This window comes from Eptesicus fuscus, chromosome 6, assembly GCF_027574615.1.
Source record: "Eptesicus fuscus isolate TK198812 chromosome 6, DD_ASM_mEF_20220401, whole genome shotgun sequence".
Lineage (NCBI taxonomy): Eukaryota > Metazoa > Chordata > Mammalia > Chiroptera > Vespertilionidae > Eptesicus > Eptesicus fuscus.
The window spans coordinates 41,832,086-41,850,448 of NC_072478.1; the positions used below are offsets into that span (position 1 = coordinate 41,832,086).

General features: G+C 39.4%; 1 protein-coding gene across 1 annotated transcript in view; it reads left to right on the forward strand.

Annotated features, from left to right (window-relative positions):
* GUCY1B1 (guanylate cyclase 1 soluble subunit beta 1) overlaps positions 1-13,516 on the forward strand; it is a 43,280-nt gene extending 29,764 nt beyond the window's left edge. The window contains exons 7-14 of the mRNA XM_008144597.3: positions 1,196-1,312; positions 2,252-2,385; positions 5,517-5,714; positions 8,025-8,262; positions 9,355-9,495; positions 10,324-10,478; positions 10,828-10,954; positions 12,342-13,516. Of these exons, the coding sequence (XP_008142819.1) occupies positions 1,196-1,312; positions 2,252-2,385; positions 5,517-5,714; positions 8,025-8,262; positions 9,355-9,495; positions 10,324-10,478; positions 10,828-10,954; positions 12,342-12,365 (1,134 nt within the window). The 3' untranslated portion in view covers positions 12,366-13,516. The remainder of the gene's footprint in view (positions 1-1,195; positions 1,313-2,251; positions 2,386-5,516; positions 5,715-8,024; positions 8,263-9,354; positions 9,496-10,323; positions 10,479-10,827; positions 10,955-12,341) is intronic.
* Positions 13,517-18,363: the final 4,847 nt, after the last annotated feature.

Consider the following 18,363-nt stretch of genomic DNA (forward strand, 5'->3'; position numbering starts at 1 on the left):
TTTTTCTGTTAAAAGCAGGGCAAGTGCTGCCCTGGTTGGTTTTGCTCAGTGGTTAGAGCGTCAGCCATGGACTGAAGGGTGAAAGGTCTTGGGTTCAATTTCTGGTCAAGGGCATGTACCTCAGTTGCAAGTTCATCCCCACCCCAGTCAGGGCATGTGCGGGAGACAACCAAGTGATGTATCTCTCACATGAATGTTTCTCTCTCTCTCTCCTTTCCTCTATTCCTTCCACTCTTTCTAAAAATCAGAGGAAAAAATATCCTTACATGAGGATTAAAAAAATAAAGACAAGGCAAGTGGGAATGCTATACTTTTTAAAAATGAGATAACGGATAACTTTCTAGTAATAATCAACTTTCACTTATTTATTCATTGAATAAATATTCATTGGATGTCTACTATCCGAATAGTTTTCAAAATCAACCTTTGACATTTTTAGGGAAAATAAGAGAATTTAAAAAACACTAAAACGGCAGAGCTTATCATGGGACTTGGTAGAAAAAGCGTCAAAGGACAACAGTTGAGGAGATGATGAGAATCTGCGTTTGATTGGCCCATTTGTAACATCCTTCCTTTCTACTCTACCAACTTTTGGAGTTATACATGACACATATCCAGAAATATTTTTTACTTGTAATTAAAGAGCCTTGATAGTCCAGGATTAGCCCAAATGGGATCAGGCATAAACCTATAAATCCAAAAGCCTTACTGGGTCTTACACTGGCTCTGGCTCTCCCTCATTATGAGCTGAGGTGTTACTTGGCCTGTCTCTGCCCTTGTCCTTTAGAAGCAATCTATAACTGTTTCCTATTATTATTATGAACCATTTCTTGATAAGCTGTGTTTGATGGTGGTCTTTATATTTAAATTTCATTTTAAGCCATTGGCATTTAATAGGTCATGCTACATTTTCAAAGAGAAATTTCCATTCTCTGTTGAAAATACTTCTCATTTCTTTGAGCTTATATTTGAATATTAGTCATCTGAATCCATATTAGGTTTTATGTTCATAAAACTATTTGATGTCCATTTAATCACTGAGTTGCATAGGTCAAGATATGAGTCCATAGTTGGGGTAACTTTCCTACAAAATAATATATTTCTGTGCTTATATGTAATTGAGCTGATTAATCTAATAATATAAAATAAACATTGTTTTAAATAAGTGTCCTTTTTCTTTTTATCTACATTTTAGCTCCAGCCTGGCACTTGCAGCCTTTTATCTGTCTTCTCTCTGGTCCGTCCTCATATTGACATTAGTTTCCATGGGATCCTTTCACACATCAATACGGTTTTTGTATTGAGAAGCAAGGTAAGCAAGATATTGTTATATTAAATGTGAGTAAGTAAGGTGTGTTACGTACTAGAAGTGTTTTGGGGGGGTGAGGGTGAGGAAGTAGCTACTATGCCATTCTAGAAGATGGAGGAGGTATAGTGAGATCAGAAGCAAACCTCAAAAGGAGTCCTATTTCAAAGGCGACACTGTTGATTTTTTATTTTCCCAAGGAGCAATGGGACTCTGTCACCTGGTCAGAATTAACAAAAGTAAGTGTTGAGAATGCCTCGGTGGGACAACCCCGCTTTACATATTAAACCAACATCTTTTAGTCCCAGTATAGCTACGAAGTCCTATTTTAGAAGTCAGAAGAACTGATAAAGACTTTTTAAAAAACTTTACCCACTTCCTTAAAGTGCCTGTTATTCTTGGCTCCATTTTTGTGATGGAAATAGGAGTGATAAAATATTAATTCAGTTGATACTTTGGGATTGATAGAGCAAAGGTGTCCTGAAGTACACACTTCATCCTTCTTACAGCCTTCCCAAAGGTCCTGTGTACACATACTTTATGTATTTGGAACTATTCCCAGTTGCTCTGTGAATGCAGGGGTGAGAGGTTTTTTGTTTTTTGTGGTTTTTTTTTTTTTTTTTTTTTTAAGACAGGGTATTATGTTGTAGCCATACTGGAAAATCAGAAATAATCATGGGAGCTTTAAATAAATATGTGAACAATAGTATACCTACTGGCTTTCTGTGCTCAGAGTGAATTAATTCAGTTTTTTGCAGTGTTTGTAAGGGAACCACTATGCTTATGCCCTGGCAGAACTCTGGTGAAATCACTCCCTTGTTCTAATTGGTGCACTTATTCTCCCTTAGGGTTTGGTGGGAAATGAGGTTTATGTGTCCTTCCTTTTGCTGAATTGTTAGGTAGGGAGAAAGGCACTAGTTAACGGTTATGTCTTGCCTTTTCAAGGAAGGATTGTTGGATGTAGAGAAATTAGAATGTGAAGATGAACTGACTGGGACTGAGATCAGCTGCTTACGTCTCAAGGGTCAAATGATCTACTTACCTGAAGCAGACAGCATACTTTTTCTGTGTTCACCAAGGTAATGCTTTTTAGATTAATTATAATGCATATACTGGTAAGAACCCATCTTTAGCTAACAAAGGATTTCAGTAGCATTTTATTCAATCATGTCTGCATATTCTGAAGTGTAAGTCGATTTTATAGTGTACCTCTCAATAACAAAGATAATGTCATTTAACATTCGTAATAAACTCAGATGAAATCATGTATTCTATTTTATTTGCCATGTCTTAAACAATTTGCTGAGTGTTTCTGCCATTAGATCATCCTACAGCTATTCTGCAGTTAGCTAATTCTATAGCTTTGTGCCTTCCAAAGGGGCATCAAGCAGAAAAGTAATTCCAAAAGCATCTAATATTATGGCATAAATAGTGGGTATATTTGGTTCCAAAAATGCCTTTTAAATTGTTTCTGGATTTGAACTATTTTATATTTAAAATATTTAATTACTTTAATTGAGATAAACTATTGAAACTACTATATTATTAAGTTGAAATTTATATTATTTTTAATGAACATCACAGGGAAGTAAACCTGTGGGTTGGTGTTTTCCTATTTTGATAAAGCATTTTACTAAAAGATGCACGGGAATTCAGAATACAAAGACAAATCAAAACTTGCTTTAGAATAACAGAAAAAGAATATGGAACTTTTCGTTAGGTTATATTCCTGTATTTATAGCTTTCCATACCCCAAGTATATGCACATAGTTAGTAATACATTCAAGGAAGCATGTTTTGGTGGGTTGTTGGTTAAAACTTTTATTTAAAGTCTACCATGATCATTTTTTAAATTTAAAGATACTGTCAAAATTTCTGAAAATTCTAATGAATTTTGTAACAATTTATTTTAATATATTAATATAGTATTGAAGGCTATGTAAGACTAATGATGATTCCCGCCCCCTTCCCCCCCCCCCAAGAATACATACCATGAAAATAAAAAAGACTTTCCTGGCTGTGTGTCTCAGTGGTTGAGCGTCGACCCATGAACCAAGAGGTCACTGGGTTCATTCCTGGTCAGGGCACATGCTCAGGTTGTGAGTTTGATCCCCACTAGGGGGCATACGGGAGGCAACCAATTGATGTTTCTCATCCATGTTTCTATTCCTCTATCCCTTTTCCTTCCTCTCCCTAAAATTATCAATAAAAACAGATTTTAAAAAAGACAAAACTAGGGAACATAAACTTTATCTTTTTATTAACAACTTTCATTGTTCTAATTATATATGTATCTGCTATCAATATCGTTTTTTCCTTCAGCCTCTTTCTAAGTAGAGCTTTCGTAGTCTGAGAGCTTCTCAATAGGAATAGTTTCTATTCATGGTGATAAAGGTTTCTATGGAAACAGAAGCAGACAATTTGGAGTCTATTTCTTAAGTGCCATCTGCAGAAATTGGTTGCATAGTGACACACATACAGATTGTTATGTGGTACCAGTCCCTGTGTGAAGAAAGACATACTCACCTTGAACTTTAAGAAAGAGATCAACTAAGAGCAGTTTTACTTCTAAAAGAATTTCAAAAGAATTAGTTGAAATTTAGAAAAAAATGTTGATAGTTTGTCAAAATAATAAATATATTTAAAATAAATGAGACATAATTTGATTGTTTTTAATTCAGTCTGAACATTCATAACCATTCATTTTTTAAATATATTTTTTATTGATTTCAGAGGAGAAAGGAGCGGGAGAGAGAGATAGAAACATCAATGATGAGAGAATCATTGATCAGCTGCCCCTGCACACCCCCTTACTGGGATCGAGCCCGCAACCTGGGTATGTGCCCTTGACCAGAATCGAACCTGGGACCTTTCAGTCTACAAGCTGACACTCTATCCACTGAGCCAAACCAGCTAGGGCCATAACCATTCATTTTTATTTTAAGTTTAAAATCTTTTTTTTTCTTCTCTGCTTATGGGCAGGCCTATACCAGTTATCAGATTATCTGGCCTCTTTCCAAAGAGGTCTATTTCTGCAAGTGAGTTTCACTTACATATCCATTTTAACAAAATCTAAAGAGACCATGTGCTTCATTAGTGAACTTTTTGATCATTTTATATCTCTGTGTTGGCATGCTAATTTTTGCTTTTAAATATGGACATTTCTGCTGAAAATGTATTCTAGGGGGACATTTTAGCAATCCTTAATTCTTCAGTAAAATCTCAATCATGTCATCTTAGAGAAATTATTATTGTGAATTTCCAAAAGTAATTACTTTCCATTTAAAGAATTCATACCAATAATGTAACCCTAAGATATTTTAACCAGAAATTAAAATTGTTTAAGAAAAAATTTTTAAAAAGCTACTTCTCATTTATCAGATCTTCACTGAATCAATAAATATTATGTTGTTTCTAAAAGTGACTTAAGTTGCAAAGATGCATAAAATTCAGCAATTTAAATACTGATTCGAATAAATGAGAGAAATTAGTCAAAGAAAATAAGAGCAGTATAAGAAATTAGAATCAGAAGTAAGAGTAGCATATAAAAATACATGTCAGAAAGCCATCTATAATAATAAAAGTGTAATATGTTAATTAGACTCGACGTTCTTCCAGATGAAGCCACGGTGGTGAGGGCCAAGCCCCTTGCACGAATTTCGTGCACCGGGCCTCTAGTAAATACATAAAGTACCTGTAGAAGATGGGTCATAAGTCTGGTTGTAAACTTTTAATCATCATGTCTGAAAGGGAAAAGCAGCCGGTCACAGGAGTTGCAGAGCCCATAGGAAGAAACGAACAGTTTCTCAGAAGAAGCACACATATCCCTGTTAAAGAGAGCAAGGTTCAAATTTTGTTCATCTCTTGATAATGAGGGAAAATGTGATAATAAATCACAGCCTTGTGTTAAATACTTGAGCAGGTTGCAGAGGGCAAATGTCTACATTATCTTTCAACTTAGGCTAATAGCATTAAAACTGCAATTTGGGAAAAAACGCATTTTAAACTCACTGCTCTGTGGTAGATTGTGAAATCTCTAGAAGAATGAATAACGATTCTTTGTATAAGTCTCCAGTTTTTTTTTTCTCTTCAACCTGAGAAGCTTCAGAATGTTAGGAGATGGCAGGAGTATACTCCCTGACAGCAATCAACATTGGTATTGTCATGTGGGTGAGTTGGAATGATTGCGCCTCATTTCTCTGTCTAACAGTGTGATGAATCTGGACGATTTGACGAGGAGAGGCCTGTATCTCAGTGACATCCCTCTGCACGATGCCACACGGGACCTCGTTCTTTTGGGAGAACAATTCAGAGAGGAATACAAACTGACCCAGGAGCTGGAAATTCTGACAGACAGACTGCAGCTCACGTTAAGAGCACTGGAAGATGAAAAGAAAAAGACAGACACGTAAGCCTCTAACCTTGCACGACTGCTAGGTATACTGTGACTCTATTACAGTGAAGATTAATAGTCAGACTAATAAGGCAGGAGAGCCCTTATAGCTCCAGAGCAGTAGATAAACTCTCCCACATCACTTAAAATGAAATTATGCATACAGAAATAAATCAGTCTCAACGGTGGTGGGAATATGTCTTCTATTTTTACAATTCAAGCTGAAAGAATAAATGCCAATACATCTCTCTGAAAATCATGACAATAATTCAGATGTTTAAAATCCAACTATCATTCATTCTTTCCTTTATATAAGAAATATGTTTTCAGTATCCTCTGTGTGCCAAGGGCTGGCCAAGTTCTGAGGGTTACACGGCACACGGAACTTCAGAGTTGGCCATTATATTTTAAAATATTTCTTTTCTTGGACTGAATTATTTCAGAGCTCGGCTGATATGAATCTGACAGATTGTAATGTCCTCTGTAATGACAATAATTATATCTGTAAAGGCAAACATTATCCAAAAAAAAAATGCAAGTATAAAGCTATAATTATTTTTCTATGAATGGTAGATGAAATTAAGAAATTTTGGGCAAGTAGCATTAAAGCAGTAGTTTGTTTTCAGTAATTCATTTAAATACACATCAGGCATACTACTTGGCCTTGCTCGCATATACTAATGGAAGGCACTAAGTCACTGATGTTCATAAGATACTTTACCCAGGGCCTTGTATGTTCATTTTGAATGTTTATATAACAGGAAGATATCTTGGAGAATTGAACTCCTCTGTCTTACTCCTATAAGAGCTGTTTCCCTCTATCTGAGCACTTAGAATCTTGGTAACAGCATCACTTTCTATGCTTTTTCTTGCATTGATAAATGTGTAGTTGCCCATGGATGGATGCTGTGCCCACACATAAAAACCTCAGTTAGCTATATTTATTCATAGCATGGATGAAACAGAGAATGCCATTTAATGCTTGTATTTTTCCACAGCTTCTTAATTCATTGTCATGGCCCTTGTATAATGCAGGTGAAAGCTGGGTTTATTGTTTTGAGACCACTTAATATCCTCACAGTCCTAAACTGAACCCCTTAATCTATTCAGGTATTTTGAAAAATTCAGAAAATACATGAGACAGACAGTTCACATTCCTTCCACTGCTTGAAAAACAACTCAAACTGTATGTTTTATTGGTCTGTGGTACAACTTTATCCATGAAAAACATCAAATCTTGTGGAGCACGTAAGACAAGCCTTAGGACAAAGCTTCAAAGTCAAGTTAGTATTCTGCTCTGGCTGTTATATTAGAAAACCACCCAGGTTTAGTGTTTTTATTTTTTATAGACATTTGTTTCTCAAGGTGATTTAATTATAAACCCTTTGCTATTTCTTTTCTTTAAAGCCAAGTAGTTCTATTCACATTTAATATTCAAATATAGCTTTAAAATAGTTTATGAAATTTTCTCTGTTTGAAAGTTAAAAATGAAAGACTGGGGAAATGCCACGTAAGCTAGGAAAAATAATGTGAGCTCAGCTCCATGCTGTACACTCAATGTAGCACATGATGCCCTCTGACTACAGAGAAGGAAAAGCAAAGAGGCTTCCTTTTTCCCTCCGAGCCCTCATGCCAGAGCCCTTAGACTCCCTGGTTTCTGTTTCTTTCCCTGTGAATTCATCAGAGATCACCCTTCTGTTGTGTTTCCCACACTTTCCCCTCAGCAGGGTCCCTGAGGCCATTGTCGCAGTCTCAGTACTGACTAGAGAAACAACATATTTTCTTGTCTAGACCAAGGCTCACCTGTATTGCCAGTTTCTCCCACAGAAGAGTGAGGGATGAAGGCGATGGGAGAGAAATCTGCTCCTCTCAATATGGCTCGACAACAACGGAAATCAGTTTCTCATTCCAGAGAGAAGCTGCTTCTGGTGTTGTGCTGGTCAGACCGTGATTTCAGGGCTGGCCGTGCCAACTTCCACACGGTGACCGTCCGAACAGCAGAGTCAGAACTCAGGACTGGAAATGAAAACTGACTTTTCTTTGCCAGGTCTAGTGTTTGCTTGGCTTATTTTGATTTGTTTTGAATTGGTTTGGCCTTGGGGAATTGTATGTACTTAAAAATCAAACAAATGATTGATACTGTCTGCATGTCTTGTTTTGACATCAAAACAGCTACCATTTGATGCTGGTTGTAGAGGTTTCCCTATAAGAATCCAGGCCTTTACAGAGCAAATGATATCAATGTTCTATGAAATGGTCAATAGAAGCACTACACCTAGTCCCAGCATTCCTCACCACGGCTTTTTTCCCAATCCCACTGAACAGGTTGCTGTACTCCGTCCTTCCTCAATCTGTTGCCAATGAGCTGAGACACAAGCGTCCTGTGCCTGCTAAGAGATATGACAACGTGACCATCCTCTTCAGTGGCATCGTGGGCTTCAACGCGTTCTGTAGCAAGCATGCCTCCGGGGAAGGGGCCATGAAGATTGTCAACCTCCTCAACGACCTCTACACCAGATTTGACACACTGACTGATTCCCGGAAAAATCCGTTTGTGTATAAGGCAAGTCCTGACCTTATGGTGATGCAGTGCTGTCAGACCCTGCCCGCTAGGGGCACTCCCTTCAGTTCTCTGACTATAGCCTCCGTAGATAGGAAGCCTCCATGTGTCCCATACTTACCATTATCTTAAATAATCACCTCTTGCTATAAAGCAAGCGTGGCAAACTCAAAGGCTAACACAGGCCAAATAAAGGAGGCCTGTGGCCCATGGGCCACGAGTTTGACATGCTTGCTATAAAGCATTCTCTTTCTTGTAACCAAAATGCATGGAGCAGATGATTCCCTAGTTAAAACGTAATGTTCAGCAGCTTTCTGGCACTCACATGAACAAATTGGAGCACACGCGATATAAACATAGCATTCGTTTTCGTGCCCTGTACGAGACATTGTTGCTGAAATGTATACTAGTAAATGCTTTGTACGGTAAAGAAGTCCTGGAGCGTGAGGCGTGTGCTGCAAGTTTAGACAGCATCAACCTGAAGATAAGCATTCATGCGGCATTTCTGCCCTTGGTTTCAATGAGAAGCAATGATAATATTGGAAAAATGAAGTCAGTGGAATATTGCTTCGTAAAGGAAAGAATGTTAACTACACCATCCACGGGCATCTGGAGTAATATAAGTGCCACGAGAACTATTTATTTTATAGTCGTTTTCTGAGCTTCAGTGTAACAGTTGGTGAGCAAATCATACAAATAAGTGGTTAAGGACCGTGATAAATCATTGAACTTCAGGCAGTGGCTCTTGTGCCATTAAACTCTCACTGCTTGGGTGTGTTTGCGGGGGAGGGGAAATAAGGCAATACGTTGTTTTACTGAATTATAAGGTTATCTGAGGTGCAACACCAGGACTTACAAGAGGAAAAATAATGCTGTGGCTACTCCTGCCCGTCATCGAAGACCTCAAGTGCCATGTGTGTAAATTTCAAATAATGACAAAGTTTCAGGTTGTTGTTGTTCAAGTTTTTACAGAACTAAGAGGGAGGAGAGTTTAGAGTTACGGGTAGCCTTGGACAAGTAATGTTTTGCATAGGAATAGCAAGTGAAACAGTCATATTTATGCTAACCGATAAACATCTGCCTGTGCTACGTTAGGTGGAGACTGTTGGCGATAAGTATATGACAGTGAGTGGTTTACCAGAGCCGTGCATCCACCATGCACGGTCCATTTGCCACCTGGCCTTGGACATGATGGAAATTGCTGGCCAGGTTCAAGTAGATGGTGAATCTGTTCAGGTTAGTAAATAAAATAGATACCACACTAGTGGTAGTGGACCTCTGTAGACAACCGATTCATATTCTTTCTTTAAAAATGTATATATTTTATTGATTTTTTGCAGAGAGGAAGGGAGAGAGATAGAGAGTTAGAAACATCGATGGAGAGAGAAACATCTATCAGCTGCCTCCTGCACACCTCCTACTGGGAATGTGCCCGCAACCAAGGTATATGCCCTTGACTGGAATCGAACCTGGGACCTTTCAGTCTGCAGGCCGACGCTCTATCCACTGAGCCAAACCAGAAAGGGCCGATTCATATTCTTGACCCATCACAAATTATGTACAAGGATGGCTATCTTCACAGCAAAGACTGAAATATTTTAAATAAGTATATGACAGTGAGTGGTTTAAGTATATGACAGTGAGTGGTTTAAGTATATGACAGTGAGTGGTATTACATTTTTTTCATAGAGATGGCAAATCTCTCCACTTATCTGAAATTACTTAGTCTACCCCGTGTACTGACAGTTATGAGAATGAGATAAAACCTCCTGTCCCTTCTGTTGTTTTTTTCTTTTTCTTTTGTTTTTCTTAAAATCTCTTTCTTGTGTCTCATAAGTTGCCAGAGTCACATCTTTGAAATCTTAAGTCTTTAGAAAGGGAATGTTTCTCTTGGAAGACGGATTTTGTGAGGGTTTTTATTTTTGTCTGTAATACATTTGGAGTTTTTGTAGGGAATTCTTACGATTTTTGTACAGTGACTCTACATTATTCTGTAATAAAAAATAAATAACTGTTAGTGAGTTAGTGGTTAAAGTTACTGAAGCAAAGCTTTGGTTTCCACAGATAACAATAGGGATACACACTGGAGAGGTAGTCACAGGGGTCATAGGCCAGAGGATGCCTCGCTACTGTCTCTTTGGAAATACTGTCAACCTCACCAGCAGAACAGAAACCACTGGAGAAAAAGGAAAAATCAACGTGTCTGAATATACGTACAGGTAAGAGAACGCGTCTGGGTATTTACTGATTTGAAAGGAAAATGTCTGTTTGCACGTGGGTTTCACTTTCTGAGTGAATTATTTTACCTTTAAGCAGTTATCACCTTCACTCTTAGGACTGTTTAATTTGTATTTGAGAAGATTGCGTCATTATTCTCACTTTAAATGTTTTCATATCATCTCAGAAATTCCAGACATGATCATTGCTCCTAAAATTTTGAACTACCTTTAAGCACAATTTTAGTGTGTGGTCCTTGCTGTCTCTATAACTTTGGTACATGCCACTTCCTCTCTCCATGCAACTATATTCCCTAAATTCTCTCCCTACTCTCTGTCCGCTGTCTTTCAGATGTCTTATGACACCAGAAAATTCAGACCCACAGTTCCTCTTGGAGCACAGAGGCCCAGTGTCCATGAAGGGCAAGAAAGAACCAATGCAAGTTTGGTTTCTATCCAGAAAAAATACAGGGACAGAGGTATGACTAATCAGAGGCTAATTATTTTTTTTCCAAGACAGTTTATAAAAATGTGAAGGTAAATCTTAATCACTGAAAACATATTTCATTTGAAAAGAATTCTTGTTTCCAGAATTGAACTTTTAAGTAAAGCAGCCAGTGAGCCAGTTAGAAAATAAATACAGGATGTCCTCCAAAAATGTATACACACTTTAACAGCTGACAGCTCAATTTTGAAAATGAAATGTATTTTAATAAACACTGTCTTTATAATTATTCAAAATCTGTGTATACATTTTTGGGGACACCCTATACTTCTTAAGGGATACTTGATGGTTGCTGGCTTTTGAAATTAAAACCAAAATCACTGGATGGAGAAGACCTGTTTTTTTTGTTCTTCCTCTGTCAACTGGCTCAAACACAACTGAGATGAGTGGGCTGTGAGGGGAATCCCCTGGCCTTTTTTCCTCAACGCAGAGAGAAAGGGAGCGGGAGAGAGAGAGAGAAACATCAATGGTGAGAGAGAATCATTGATCGGCTGCCTCCTGAATGCTCCCCACTGGGGATGGAGACTGCAACCTGGGCATCTGCCCTGATGGGGAATCGAACAGTGACCCCCTGGTTCATAGGTTGATGCTCACCACTGAGCAACACCTACTGGGCAGCCATGAGGTTTTAGATCCTTCTAAGGGCCAAGGACCTCCCTGTGGAGTGTTTGGGGGGAATCTTTGGCAATTTTGGTCCCTTGGGTGTTTTACCTACAGAGAAGAGTGATTTACACTTTTCCAGAATGTGAATGATTTTGTAGGGAAGCTTTAGGTTCGTGCTAGCCCTGTGGTTGTCCTCCAGCCGGAACCCACGTGCGGGAGTGGACCTCAGAACCGTGGCCCCAGAGCTGAAATCCCGTGACTGCCAGTGAGCTTGCACACATGCAGGTCAAGCCCAGCCTTTCCCACTCACAGTGTGTGGCATCAGAAACTAGTTGGACACTCTGTTCCCCTATTGATGTATTGGTTCTGTAGAAGGGGTGAGACCACTTGATTATATTTCTTTTCCTGTGTGTATACATCCCCTGAAAATGCTTTTAGAGTATAACAAGCCCTGAAAGGAAAGGAATGCCAAGTTTTAAAATATTTATCTTTATCCTCTTTCAGCTGTTTTTACTTTAAATAATTTACTTCTGGGGTTGGTATGCTTACTGATGTTTTCTGATAAGTTTAACTGTACCTCAAGTATTGGTCCTTGTAGTTGGGTGGCCCTCTTTCACCCAGAGTTATGGTGGGAATGCTTAGAAAAACGGTAGACAGGAATGCAGGCCCCCCACTCTTGTAGAAAACGATTCTTTTGAGGGGGACTGTCAGCTTTATCATCACTGAACATGAATCCCTCGTGTCTCCCACTTTCCAAGGAAACAAACCAGGATGACAACTGAATCTTGGACTGCGGGAGGAAGACTGGGATTAGGTTCCGGTTATCCGCTAACATACGGCAAGCCTAGGAGCAGTTGTTACCTACGGATACAAATTCTTGTTTTGTCTTTTTCAATGATCCCAAACCTTTCTCTTAGGTATGTCTTTCACTACTCATTACTCAACTTGAGCTCTGCTTTGGATTCTTTTCAAGGTTTAATACATTATCTAAAGTTCGGCTTTAGATGTGGATGATATGTGCTTCACGTGTCTAAAATCTACTACAAGTATTACTCAACATGGTAATTTGTAAATGGTAAGCACCCAATCCATATTTGTTGAATTTAGTTAAATGAAACTGAACAGTATTTGGCCTTGTGTATACAGACCATGGTTGACCAAATCTGTTTCATGCTTCATATATAAGTATATGTATATTTTAATGACTATAACATATAACAAACTTTATATCATGATGGTGTATAGCATTATAGGAATCATTTTCTAAAGGAGTGGATTGTAAGTTTTAGGGAGAAAAAAATGATTTATTTTCAGATTCCCAAAGTAAGGATTAGTATATCATGCTAAGAAAATAGGGACTATTTTGAAGTGTGTCAATTTCCCTTCAGAAATATAGAACACACATGTCTGCTGTTAAAATATTTGGTTGCTCATTCAAATCATGTGGCAATTACAATTCCTGTAAAATTCTATTGTTTGTATTGTATGTTTTGTATTAAACCTCATTAAGTACACACAGTGGTCACAGAAAGCTGCACTCTTCCCCAGCGAGCTATTACATTAGCGTGGGATACAGGTTCAGGACTCTAACCACTTCCAAGAATAAAGCTGGGACATTCGGTCAATCAGCCATTCCTGGCCTTTTATTCTCAGAAATGAATTTCTTTTTCTTAGTTTAGAAGGATGTGATTATATCGAGGGCACCATGTTCAGATAACTTAGTTTAATTGCGACATAGGATGCATTCCTATTGGAATAATTGGCCTGTTCTTAAATGTCTCCATAATTTATTAATATCTATCTTTACAAATTGTACTGCAACTACTTTTGTGTAAAAATGTTTGTCTTTAAATTTAGTATTTCATATCAACACATTGATATATGTATAGATGTTCCATGTTAATGTGTAAAAGAATCTGCAATAAATTATTTTTTCCACTTGTCTCTTGACAGTTTTTACATCAACAAACATGATATGGATGTTGTCATTTTATTAATGCTATTTTTGTACATACATTTTATGATTTTACCTATTATAAATGTAAAATCAATTTGGACTCATTGCTCTTATAAAGTTTAACGCTCCTCTTAGATAGGCATATTCTAAAATGCGATTTTTCTTTAGAACTGACAAAATGACAGAAATAAGACTAGATCTGGCAAGGGGGGATGAAGGAGGGAAGGAATATACAGATTAATATGCAATGACAGCAGCTCTTGAAGTGCTCACAGTCTTTTAAGGAATGAAAGACACATATATAAATAATAAAAAATATGTGATATTCGTAGTGATAAAACATACTCAAGATAAGGAAAAGACTACATAGAGAAGGAGCGAGGAGAGGGAGGACCGGGTGGGGTGAGAATAGGAGAAGATGGGGAGGCCAGTTGGATTTTATGGTGCTCTAGTTTAAAGATGAATTAGTGCCATGGAAGTAAGGACCTGCATCAGTTCGTAGCTGTGGATGAATAAGGGGCCACATACTAAACTTGACAAGCTCAGGGGAGGTATGGCAGGCCTTATAAATTCAGAGACTGAAATTAACCACATAGGATGGTATGAACATAAAAATTCCTACCTAAAGGTAGGGCATGGAGGGTAGTCATGTCTTAGGCCTGTAGCTTCTTTGACAAAGGTCTGTCTTTATCTAAGTGAACCTGTATACTGTGTTTTTGCATCTAAAATAACATACCTTTGAAATGTCAGAGTAATCTTTTTCTAATGCTTGGGGCACACCCACCTCACCAGAGCAAGAGGCCACAGAACCCCTCATTGTTACCTTGTTCCCAGAATACCACCCCCATGTGCTGTAAATGTTCATTGTTAAGTATCCTACACCCACCATGTAAAAGAAGTATTTGTCTCTCCATTTTAGTTTTTATCCAACCCCAGTGATTACTTTGCTTTGCTTTCTCCTGCCTCCCTAATCTACCACCAATGGATTTCATGTATCCCTCCTAAATCTCCTTCTTTGATTCTAATCCTATATAATAAAGAGGGAATATGCAAATTGACCATCACTCCATCACAAAGATGGTTGCACCCACAGCTGAGGCCAAGGTCCCATAAGGAGCCTTAACCAGCAATCAGCAGGGACCTGAGGCTACACCCTCCCCCGCCCCATGGGGCTTGACAGAGGACCTCAGGACACATCCCCTACCTGGCAGGGCTTGACAGGGGACCTCAAGGTGCGCTTCCCATCCTGGTGCTGGGCTAGGGGACCTGAGGCTGCACCCCCCTGACTGGCAGGGCTTGAAGGGGGACTTCAGGCCATGCCTCCCACCCAGCAGGGCTTGACAGGAGATCTCAGGCCATGTCCCCCCACCTGGTGGGGCTTGACGGGGGAGCTCAGGCCATGCTCCCCTGTCCTGGTGCCAGGCCAGGGGACCTGAGGCTACGCCCCCTGCCTGGTGGGGCTTGACAAGGGTGGGACTGGCCAGGTCTGGATCTAGCCCAATGGGGGGGCGGGCAGCCGGGTCTGGGTCTCACATGATTTTGAGGCGCATGTGGGTGGGCAGGGACTTGACTCTGGGTCCCATGGTGCGCCCCAGACTCTGACAGGAGGAAGGTTTTCATATACATTTTACTAATTTTCTTTCATTTCTGACACTTCTATTATAGAGAAAGGGCAAATAGCAATATTAAATTATTTCCTCTAATTAATCCCCTTTTAATGTGCACAAACTTTGTGCACTGGGCCACTAGTGTATAAAATAAGCTGCAAATGGCCATTCTCCAGAGTGTTTTCCCAGTTCTTTGAGATTTTGCTTCCCAGCAATTGTGGTCATTTTGGCTCAAATAAACTCTTGTTAAGACATTTTCTTAAACTGGATGTTCTTTGGTCCACATGGCCTACACGCAGTGTCTCTAGTTTCCTGTGTAACTCTCATATGCAGATGTATTCTATGCATCAGGTTTGCTTTGCATGAAGCCGTCTTCCTAATTTCTAAGTTTAGTGAACACCAATCAGTCTGTTTCAATGGCCCCAATGACTACTGCATGCAGGCTTAAAAAAAGGTATTATTCTCTTTTTATTGTTGTGTCAAATTCTTTCCCAAACATTTTTGTGTGTGAATATTTGAAAACATAAAGAAAAGTTAAAGGAATTGCACAGGGTACAACCATACACCTACCACTAGATTTTATAATTCTTAAAAATTCACTGTATTCTGACAACTTCATTTTCTAGCTTTCTGTAGTCTGCTGGATTCAAAATTTTTTGAGATACAGTTCAGATACTATGAAAATCTCTTTTTTAAGGTGTCCAATTCAATGGTTTTAGTATATTCACAGGGTCATTCAACCACCTAATTACAGAATATTTGCATTATCTCAAAATGACATCCTGTACACATTACCAGCCACTCCAAATTAACTGCTTCTCTTAGCCCCTGACACCTACTAATCTACTTTCTGTCCCTAAGAATTTGCCTTTTCGGAACATTTTATATTGTGATATTGTCACTTGTAATAAGTTACAACATATTTGGTCTTCCTTTCTGTCCCAGTTTCTGACACAAGTTTCTAAAGCCCCTGGAGTTTCCTAAGTGATGAAAATGACAAAGATTTATTTTGTTATACTAATGATGACTTTGGAATGCACCTGAGGATGGGGGCTGGTTTCCAGTGGAGCCACTCTTGTGTTTAGAGGGTTGGAACTTTCAGTCCTCCCAACCCCCACCTCCGACCTCCAGGGAGGGGAGAGATGTTGGAGGTTAAAACCATTACCAATGGTCAGTGATCTAATCAGTCATATCTGTGCAATGATCCTGTATAACAAAAGGCTAATATGCAAATCAAAAGGCAGAAAGACCAGTCTGTTTGTTGCACACTGACCACCAGGGGGCAGACACTCAGTGCAGGAGCTGCCCCCTGGTGGTTAGTGCACTCTCACAGAGGGAGCAAGACTCAGCCAGAAGCCAGGCGGTGGTGGGAGCCTCTCCTGCCTCTACAACAGTGCTAAGTGGGGAGTGGGCCTAAGCTGGCAGTCAGACAGCGCCCGAGGGCTCCCAGACTGTGAGAGGATGCAGGCTGGGCTGAGGGAACCCCTCCCCCCCCTGAGTGCACAAATTTTGTGCACCTGGGCCTCTAGTACATTCATAAAAGCCTGAAAAGAGTTTTTTGGTTGTAGAACTTCCAGATTGGTGTCCAGTGAGGATGCAGAGAGAGTGGTGCCTGCAGAGGTGGGGGCACAGAGGCTCTGCACCCTTTCCTCACACCTTGCCCCATGCACCTCTCCCATCTCCCTGTTCCTGAGTTAATAGGCTTTTAAGTAAGCAAACTATTTCTCTGAGCTTGTGTGCCATTGTAGCAGATTAATCAAGCCAAAATTGGGTGTTGTGGGAATCTTAGATTTGTAGCAGGTAGGTCAGAAGCACAGGAGATGACCTACACTTGCAACTGGCCCCTGAAGTGGGGGCAGTCTTCTAGAGCTGAGCTCTTCAACTGTGGAATCTGATACTATCTCCTAGAACACTGATGTTCAACCAGTGTGCTGCAAGAATTTTAAAACATGCAATATGCCTGGCAGTGTGGCTCAGTGTTTGAACATCAACCTATGAACCGGGAGGCAATCGTTCAATTTCCGGTCAGGGCACATGCTTGAGTTGCGGGCTTGATCCCCAGTGTGGTACATGGGAGAGGCAGCCAATCAAGATCCTCTCTTATCATTGATGTTTCTCTCTCTCTTTCCCTTCTTCTCTGAGATCAATAAAAATGTAATAAAAAAAAAAAAAAAACATGCAATACCTGACTATTTAATCAGGGACACTAACCTCTTTTCCCTTAGATTGTCAAATAAAAAAATAACAACAGCCAACACAACAATAGCATTCCAGTGTGAATGAATAAAAATTATACCCCTTTTTGTCAGATTGGCAAAAAAAATATATATTTTTTGGTGTGCTGCAGAATTTTAGGAATTAGTTTATGTGTTCCAAGAGATGAAAAAGGTTGAAACTCGCTATCCTAGAAGATAGTGTCAAAATTGAGTTGATTTGTAGGAAACCTAGCTCATGCCATGGGAAGTGTTTGGTGGTGTGTGTGTGTGTGGCGGGGGGTGGGGGTGGAGGAGAGGAAGCCCACATTGTAAATGGGTGCAGAAAAATCATTACTTATCTGCTTACCCCTAAGTATGTTTTTCTTTCTGCAGCCCTCACTAAAGACTCATAGAACCTCTGGGAGGCAGCAGAGAGTGCTGTTTAGAATGCACATCGAAAAGAACAGGGAAAGACACAGGATGTCTCCTAGAAGTGCATTTCACCATCTCTGTTCCCAACTGACCAGCACTTCCTGTGTGCAACCTTCAATCCATCTCTTCCATCAGCTCCCAGGTTCAAAGGAATGTCATAAAAATAATTATCTCTTTTGTCCATTTGTGTAACATGAAATTCATTCACACGTACCTAGTTCAGAATTTCACCCAGATATTTCCTCTGAAATCTTAGGAAGCCATTGTACACTTGTTAAAACGGGCACTTTGTAATAGAAATGATTTGGACAGAATAATTGTAGGCAAACTAAGTTTCATGTAGTTCATGTTAGAAGCTATACAACACAAATATGAGAGTACTGTTTATTTACAAGGAGAAAATTGAAGAACCCCTCATTTTGCATTAATAAACCAAACCAAAACAAAAAACACAGGGCAGAGAGCAAAGGACCTGAGTCCAGTTCTGGCAAAGCCAGCCCCGCAGTCCTGACAAGTCCTTTACCTTCTTAAGATTCAGTTTCTTAATCTGTATAAAAGGAGCTGGCCAAGAGGTTATCTAAACTTAATT